Raw genomic sequence first — 9907 nt, forward strand, 5'->3', positions numbered from 1 at the left:
TACACTTTACATTCTTGAAGGTCACTTCCTTCATTCAATTTTCCTAATTTCTTACTTTCTTGTGTCCTCAGTCTATCCGCGTCTTATTATTTATCCTTCAAACTATCTCAAGGTTTCCTCAAATCCTCCCAACTTACAGGGGATAAACTATATGTATCTCTTATTCCTTCAACCATCAACTTAAACTCATGGTGAATCACCCTCATCCTGACGATTAAATACTTTTTTATTTCTATTGCTACGAGTCTTTAGGGTTTCCTCATACCCTACTCCCTTATCATTCCTCAAACTCTATTGTCTTTATTTTCCTTTTCACTTCAGTTTCTTTTTATTTTCTTTTCTATTATAATCATTTCACGCACCCACTAATCATTGACTTCAAATATCACATCGTTCTGGGATTGTTGTCATCAGAACAAATCTTGACAACTTTTACAACTTAGCTTCATAATTCATCATACTCGTCCGCCTTTGTTCTGGCTCTAAAGCTTTTACACTATCTCCATAACCTTGGGAATTACTTTCCCGAAAATAATTGACTAAACTTTAATCAGTTTATTCTAACCTCTGGCTCCGTGCCTTTCTTGGTCTTTCACCAGCGGGTGGCCTCTCTCTTAGGAAGGTAAGTGACAAAAATAGTCTTTTGCGCTTCATCAATCATTTAGAATATAAAACCAGTCCTCTATTTCCTTTGGCCAGGCTCTTGCCTCGGCTAGGTCAGCTTGTTCCTTGGAACTCTGAGAGCTTAGTGACTTAAAGGTCCTAAAAGAATTTCCCACCGCATTGTTTCCTCAAGGTGGTGTTTGGGAATAAAAGTATAATTTTTATTTAGGCAGGCCCATGAATTTCCCCATAGGAGTACCATCCCGGTTCTCCCTATCTTGCTCGACTTCTATTTTCTCAATATGAAATGTTTCATCCTTCTCCCATAATCAGGTTATCTTATACGTTAAAATCCTTGTTTTCCATTTCATTATGTTATGGGTTCTTTCTTTCTTGTTGGCGACCTCCCTGACTATCACATTCAGGGTTTGCCCTAAATCTTATTCCTCGAACTATGGCTTTCATCTAAGATCTCGTCCTTAAGCTCTTGAACGTTTGGAACCCAAATTCTGTAGGAATACCTCATTATTCCCTTTTCATCTTTCTCGGTATTAATCTCTTCTCTATTTGTTGGCTCTCTGCCTTCATTCATCACTTTTTCTTGGCAAAATATGATCTTTTCCAATAATTTGGGTTGTATTGCAATCTCAAACAGCTTTTCGGTACCAGCTCCGGTTACCTTCACTTCTATTTCCATTTTCTCAAAATCTCTTATCAACTCTCCCAAAGACATTTTCATCTTGAGTCTCTCCTTTATACTAAGGGCATTTAGCCACCATTTTGGCTTTCCCTGGATGATAAAGAATCTCATAATCGTAATCCTTGATTAGCTCTAACCACCTCTTCTGGCGTAGGTTGAGCTCTTTCTGCGTGAAAATGCACTAGAGCACTTATGGCTTATGTAAATCTCGCACTTCTCTCCATACAAGTAGTGCCTCCAATCTTTAGGGAAAAACTATTTCCACGAGCCCAAGCTCATGGGTGGGGACATCGAATTTTATATTCCCTAAATTTTCTTGATGCGTACGCGATTACCTTGCTGTGCTGTATAAGAAGCACCCTAATTCCTTATGCGAAGCGTCACTACACATCACAAAATATGCTTTTCCATCCGGCAACGCCCAAAATAGGGGTCATCACCAATCTTTGCTTTAGTTCTTAAAAGCTGATCTCGTATTTTTCTGTCCATTCGAACTTCTCAGTCTTACGAGTAAGCCGGGTTAAAGGGGCTACTATTTTTACAAACTCGAACGAACCTCCAGTAGTGACCGGCCAATCCTACCTCTGGTAGTCGCCCTAACCATGGTTATCAATTCCTCAGTGGTCCTTTATTCATTCTTATCAGGATCCTCCACGGGATCCTTCTCAGCAATAATCCCTTCTAAGACAACATCCTTAACCGCTACATCCTCAATATGAACATCATCCGGTCTCGTGTTAGGACGCTCTATCGAATCCACAATCTGATCTCCAATAATTAATAAAACATCATCGCGTTGTTGCTCCTCAACCTCAGGGTTCGGAGTCCCGCTACCATATACGATAATGAACTACGCTTCTATCACGATATTTATAAGGGTTCCCATAAGGGTTTTAACTGTCAGTACTATGTTAGGTAGTCCGACTATGAACTTGGCAAGAGTTCTTATTATTTTAGTGAACTTATTATTTTAATGTCACGTCATCTCTGAGGTTTATAACGCTTAGCTCTGATACCATTTCTGTAACACCCCCAAATCCGGGGTCGGGGATTCGGGTTGTCACGAGTTCCATTTCCCTTAATAATACTTAATCTTAATAATCAACCAACTACTGCGTACTGTGACCCCACAATATACACACACACACCACAAGTTATAGTCTCAGAGATGACTACCAAACAATAACACAAGTCATTTATTCCACAATTATAAGTCATTACACCTCAAAAGGGTTTCTAAATAAATTTACATATTCTTTGCCATTATTACAATTCATAAATATACATAAGTCTGGTACATCAAAAGTTGAAAGCCTAGCCTATTGGTAGACCCTACCTCAGCTACAACGGCATCAATGCCAACAGGAACTGCGGAACGTTTCCTATCCGCTCGCGAATTGGGAGCTTGATCCTGTTCATCTTGTCTATCTGTTGTTGTGTGATGAAAGAAGAAAGCAAGGGTGAACAACAAGCCCACCGAAATAATATGTATTATAATTAACAATATATGAGCATTCTCATAGTACTCATGAAAGTCTTGGTCAAGAAGAAATGGACCAAGTTGATATCTTAACGCGACCAAGTCGCAAAATATTCCGTATATACATATGTAATTTTCAAGATCTTTGAAATACTCTGCCAGGCATAATATACAAAGAGTTCCAGTTTATAAATGTATAAAATAGCGTTGCAAGGTGATCTCATATATCTAACCTTGTCTCAACATTTTTATGAAAATCTTTGTCATGCATAAGATAATCATTAACCAGATATAAGTTGAAAAGATGAAGTTACAAAATACTCCAATATACTTATATCTTTTCCGGATACTACTTGAACTACCACCGTTCAAGGTATCATCAGTTTCAAAAGTTCATCACACAGATGAGACTACAAGATAAGACTTGAATAGATTCAATCTTTGAAATATTATTGAATGAAATGAAGTTACGAGATACTTCATTAAATCCCGATATATATATATATATATATATATATATATATATATATATATCCATATATATCTCTCATACATTTCCTGAAAACCTCTGTCATGTAAAGTATGAACAAAGTTGCAATATCCAATGAATTTGGAAAGAAAAGAATTTTGGCATAAACCCGATATCTTGCTGATCAGGAAAAGATACCAATAAGTAACCTTTTCTACTAGTAGATGGATGAATCCCCCACCGGTCATCACCCTGGCCGCATTAGGACCTTGTGCTGGACCGCCACCCGGCCTCTTACGCATTGATGGACTGCCACCCAGCCACTTACACTTTGATAGACCGTACCCCGGCCTGTCGCTTATGCCGACTCAATTAGATAGAGTTACTTCCCGAACGTTGGGTAAGTAATCAATTCATTAATCAAAACAGCAATCTCATTGTGAATATAAAATACACCACAGAGCCGGATCCCTCAATTTTTAAGCGAGTATTTAAATCCCATTCGAAAGGAAGATCTTAAATTTGAAAACGAGTTTTGGGATCCGCTCTAACTTTTAAAATCATTTTGAAGACTCGAAAACATTTTTAAGAATGTTTGGAGTAATGCTGATTTAATGAAATAAATCAGTCCCGATATATTAGAAAATATCTGAATATTATTATTTAAATAATATTCCCTTAAGGATAATCCTTATAAAAATAATTGAAGTAGAAGTTTTAAGACTCATACTTGAAATGAATAATAAATAACCAAAGATATACTTATACGAAAGTACGGTCTTTATTTGAATAATCGAAAATAAGTTTAATTATCGAAACATTATTCTTTAATAAAATAAAGAATATTATTTAATAAAAGAAGCGGAGTCATAATTCCTCGAATAAATATTCAAAATAATATTCATTAAATAAAATAAAGTTATCGAATAAACCTTATTCGATTAATAGTTTTGAAAACTATATCAATATATATATATATATATATATATATATATATATATATTATACTCGGGAACATCGACTCCCGGTTTAGAAAATGTTCACCTTTGGGTCCTCTATACTAATGGTATACGCAATTACTGCTTATCTCTAGCATATGTATTATGTAACTTATAAGCATTTGAATCAACAATTAGATATCAAGATTACGAAACAGACATGCATATATCCCATATCAGCATGCTCCAATATATCACAAAATTTGCTAATAACAATCATGCACTTATCACAAGATAATGCATATACATATATTTACATCACAACAACAGTATAACGGGTAGAAAACTTGCCTGAGTGTTCCCGGTTAGACTTAAGCTTAGAGTGGGTCCGATAACCTATGAACAACAACATAAGTCGGAATTAAACCACGGTTGCTTAAGAAACTAGACTTTAACCAATTGAACCCTAACGTTTGCTAATGGTCACTTCTACACTTAACGAATCACATAAGTCGTTCGAGTACCCTTGGCTCCACCATTTTTAATAAATTAACCATTAAGAATTTTAAGGAGTTTCTTTCGCGAGTACTCTACCAACTGCCTAATCCACTTTATATAATTGTTTCATACTCCAATTAGTCACTTAAGGGCCTTAACCAAGGTTTCAAAGTAAGGACAGGGGTAATGGTTCGTTCGCGAAATGCCGTTACTTAAAACGGTCGTTTCTCCTAAACCGTACATCGGATTCAAGCGAACCACATATCAAAATGAAGCTTACGACATAATCTAACTAAACATGGCAAAGTCACAGATTTAATAGTTAGCTCTCTGTCCCGAAAACTAAGAACAAGTAGTTGTATGAAATTGGGCATTATGACGACTATGTTTACGCGATTACCAAGTTTTAAACCACTCCAAACAACCACCATTCAACTCACAACCAACAATACAACCAACCCTCATCCAAATCTTACTACATCAGTCCCCAAACCTCAAGATTTTCCAATTTATACAACCCCACACATGAACTACTAGCTATACTTAAGTTTCATTAACTATAAACAAGAGTTCAACATCCAAATCACTACAAATCCAATCCAAACTCTAAACACACAAGCATCATGCTTCTCATTTACTATAACCATAAAAATACTCAAAGTAAAGTTAGGGTTTGGAGGTGTTATACCTTCCTTGGAGTGATTAGAGTAGCTAGGAAGTCTTAGGGAGCCTCCTACAAGCTTGATCTTTCCAAAGAAATCAAGAACACAAAGTTAGGTTTTGAAGTTTCTAAAAGTCAGATTGAAAGAACTTTCAAAACGAGGGTCTTAACATGCTTATTTGGACGAGACTTGTGAACAAGAGTTGTAGGCCATCTCAATACCTTTCCAAAGAGCTATAGAACATACTATTGGAGTGAGTATTGAAGGAGATATGGTAGTTTGAAGTTGCTGCTCTGGTTTTGGCCGAGAGCTTTTGTTCTTGGAAAGCAAAAGTCAACTTCTAATTTGTGTTTTGTGATTTGTTTTGCCTTGGCTTGGTTGCTACCTTTTGTTTGTTAATTAAATTGTTACCATGGTAAAAATTGTGTGGCTCACAATCAACCAACCAATCCTTCCCACTTTATCATGCTCATGTCATCTGCTTATGTCATCTTGTTACACTTGTCTTCCTCTTGTTGGCGTGATGACATCATCGTCCATTAACCTCTTTGATTAACCCCTAATTACTTGGCTAATGACTGCTGATCTGTTATACGGTTCGCTTAACTTTCGTTCTCGTTTATCGTTTGAGGGATCATACCCGGGATCTTATTACTTGGGTTCCCCTAAACCTTTCTCAATATTTTATATTCCTTTTATGATCCTCTCTTATAATCCTTGAATTAAATCCTTTTAATCATGTTACCTTATACTCAATTCTTTCGGTATCTGGTGGATTTTAGGGAAAAATCAAAGTGTTCGAATTTGGATTCTGACGATCTTTACATACACTTATTTACTTTATGGAATACTAATACGATCTTAGAATTTCCATAACAGTACTCCTATATATCGTGGGCTGATAATTTTCCTTAATCAGCATCATCAGCAAAAGTTACTATTCATCAGGGTTTCAAAAAGTCCAAAATTTTTGGGGTTATTACAGGACGTGGAGAAGGAATCCGTAAAGATTGAAGATATTCTAGTAGTAAGAGATTTTCCTGATGTGTTTCCGGATGAATTGCCTGGACTACCTCCAGATAGAGAGATCGAGTTTACGATTGATTTGGCTCCTGGAACGGAACCAGTATCAAAAGCTTCCTAACGTATGGCGCCAGTCGAGATGAAGGAATTGGCAGCACAGTTGCAAGAATTGTTGGATAAAGGAGTAATTCGCCCGAGTGTATCCCCGTGGGGTGCACCGGTATTGTTTGTAAAGAAAAACAATGGAAGTATGAGGTTGTGCATTGATTATCGCGAATTAAATAAGTTGATGATTAAGAATAAGTATCCTCTACCGCGAATCGATGACTTGTTTGACCAGTTAAAAGGAGCTTCGTGTTTCTCCAAGATTGATTTAAGATCTGGGTATCATCAATTAAAGATTAAAGCGGAAGATATACCCAAGATAGCGTTTCGAACGAGATATGGACACTACGAGTTTTTGGTAATGGCGTTTGGTTTGACGAATGCGCCAGCCACATTTATGGATCTTATGAACAGAATGTTCGAGCAATATTTATGGATCTTATAAACAGAATGTTCAAGGAATGTCCGTGGAAAACTTGAAGGCTTTCAGGGGTATGCCAGATGATTGAAGACCTCATCCTGTATTAAACGGGTTTTCTAGTTGGGGATGTAGAGACAAACTTGGTGTGTGATTTGGGAACTCTGTTCTTGTTATCAACGGGTGTCCTTTTTGGAGAACTTTGGAGTCATCCTGCACTTTGCACCCAAAATCTTGGGATCACCTATCCTGCTATCTAGTGGGTTATCCTCATTCGGGGGGTAGGGGCATGTCCGGATTTTGGGGTGAACCATGAATATACCAGTGTTCGTAAATCAAGGAAGATAGATATAGCAGAGTGTTATCCTTGCGCATGGAGATGCACTATCCGTGAAGTTCTATGATTACGAACGAGCCTTGCGCCTTCGCGGTTGCGCCTCATAGTTGGAAATTTATAAAGCTAGAGAAGATGGATTTTGGAAGGATTTCTATTGGGCCTTGGAATAAGAAGTTTAAGCCCATTAGATTTCTTGTTACCCAAGAATTACGTCAGGCTTGATCCCTCTATAAAGGGTACATAGGCACATTGAAAGTGGTTGGAAGTTGAGAGCTAAAAAAGGGCGACCACTAACCCTAATCAATCTCAGCCACCAATTAATACACAAACACCACACGTTGCTTAATTTTCGGCAAAGTACCACCATTGTAGATCTTATTTCCGGCGTGAAACCTCAATTTTTTGTTGTTACCAGATTTCCTCGTCAACAAATTGGCGTTCAAAGGAAGGGTGTTCATCAAGATCATAATCTTAGAGAGGAAATGATGTTTCATAATCGTGATAGAAGTTCTTATAATAGAAGTGATAGCGAATCTGAAAAAGATGCTGGGCACGGCTAGGCTCAGCATGAACCCTACGTTCCCAGAAATGTGGTAGATCCTTCGCGAGCTCCGGATGTTGGAGGAATACCACCTGTTCCTATTAGCAACGCTGATATCTTGGGATAGTTATATCGCATGTGAGATACCTTGAATAGCTTCGATTCAAGATCGAACACCATGGAGCGTCACAAGTTGAGGAGAGGCCGTTGTTATCCCCGTTACAGTCATGCTGCATGGAAAGTCCCTATGATTGAGGAGAACACCCAAGATGTTCGCGGCCAAGATAATAGAGGAAACCCTCATATTATTCCAAAGCGATTGGAGTATTCTAATGATATTGAGCGTATTGTGGAGCTTGTTGATGAGGATACTGATGTGAGAAAAAAGCCTCGAATTAACAATCAAGTAACCGCACATCCTCATAGATCTGGACGGACGAGCGTCGTCGTGCGGTAAATATTCAAAATCAAGGTGAAGAAAGGAGAGATTTCTCAACTTTGAAAAGAAGGCTTGGTATAAAGTTGGAAGATGATGACTTGAGGATGTTACTGTTGGAGTGGCAGAAGGAAGAAAATGATGGAAAAACAAGGCCCCGTGATAAAACGCGTGTGCCCCTACATTTCAAAGGGATGATAAGGCGCAACACCGCGAATACAAGTATGCTCCTCCACGTGGTTGGTTTGGAAGTTATGGATGATATTATCAAAGGAATGGTCGAGGAAGATTAGAACATCATCAGGGAAGAACGCCCTCTCCTGGAAGGCTCAAGGGCGTGCCTTCAGGGGATGGAGAGGTCCCTATCATTGTTTCCATTGCTTCTCATAGTTCTACCGACAATGAACCTAGGGCGCGTCCTTATTGTGGAGATGGCGTTCAAACTCAAAAAAATGCTCACAAGAATGGAGAGGCTTGAGAACGCATCCGAGGAGGACCTTATGTGTAATGGGAATATCAAAATCAAAACGGTGATGTCCCACAGCCGCAGGCTCATGGAGAGTGGGCAAATACCTCCAGTACACCCGGGGAGTAATCAGACGGGACAGCAGCAACAACACCCACAACCCCATGTTCAAATCATCCCGGGAGTTTGAAAATTTAATGTACATGATTTAAAAATGTTACTCAATCACCTGGAGGGAGGAAGAGTAACAGAAACGGTGAAAGCTCCATCTCCCGTTTCTGCTGTTGTGAGAGAAGCATAATTACATGTTGGTTACCGGAACACAACCAATGACTTGCGTTTCCATGGAAATTCTGATCCCATGGAGTTCTTGGGATGGTTTAATTTTGAGATGAATGTGTATCGGGTGCCTGACTTAGCCAGATGCCATCTCTTGGCAGCTACTTTCAGAGAAGGTGCCCAAAAGTGGTTCCAAAAACTCGGGCCTAGAGTCATCAGATCGTGGGAGCAGATGAAAACTTTATTTCTAACTCAATTCCAAGCTGTTGTGAATTATACTCCACCAGTTACTACATTAGTGAATGTTAAGCAGAAGGAGGGTGAAAGTTTAACCTCTTACTTCAAGAGATTTAATGTAGAGTCTACCTTGGTGAGAGGTGCAATAGATGAAATGCTGAAAAGTTTTCTCATAGCTGGGTTGTGCGTGGGAACAGTTTTTTGGAAACACTTACAAGAGAATGATCTGGCATTGTCTGCTGATGTGCTTGCTTAGGCTGAATCCTTCAAGGCAATTGAACAATCGCTTGCTGAGACTAAAAAGAGTGATAGTGTGAGCAATCCGAAGGGGCGAGCTAAGAAAAAGGGATAGATCTGCAAGTCCGGAGTATCGACGAAATGCTCAAAGTCCCAGTCGAGTGAATGCTACTAGTATGCGGAGAGAATGAAGTCTGCCGTTGAATTATGAAAAAAGGGTGAGCAATTATACTCCTTTGGTTGCATCTATTGATCACATCTTTGAGGTTAACAAAGAAAGGGACTCTTCAAAAAGCCAAAATGTTTGACTTTATGGAAAAATAGGGACAAGAAGAAGTATTGTGAATATCATGAGTCTACTGGGCACGATACTCATGAATGTCATCACCTGAAGGATGAGATTGAGAAATTAATCAAGGCTGGCTATATGAGGAGAATGTATTGACAGAATAAAACGACACAGGGGAAATGATAACAA

At 38.6% G+C, this 9907-nt stretch overlaps 1 protein-coding gene across 1 annotated transcript; it reads left to right on the forward strand.

Moving 5' to 3' along the window:
• Positions 1–9037: 9037 nt before the first annotated feature.
• On the forward strand, positions 9038–9448 carry LOC141691062 (uncharacterized). Its single transcript, XM_074495808.1, has one exon. It carries the CDS (start codon positions 9038–9040, stop codon positions 9446–9448), a length of 411 nt encoding a protein of 136 aa, XP_074351909.1.
• Positions 9449–9907: the final 459 nt, after the last annotated feature.

This window comes from Apium graveolens, chromosome 10, assembly GCF_009905375.1.
Source record: "Apium graveolens cultivar Ventura chromosome 10, ASM990537v1, whole genome shotgun sequence".
NCBI classification, from domain to species: Eukaryota; Viridiplantae; Streptophyta; class Magnoliopsida; order Apiales; family Apiaceae; genus Apium; species Apium graveolens.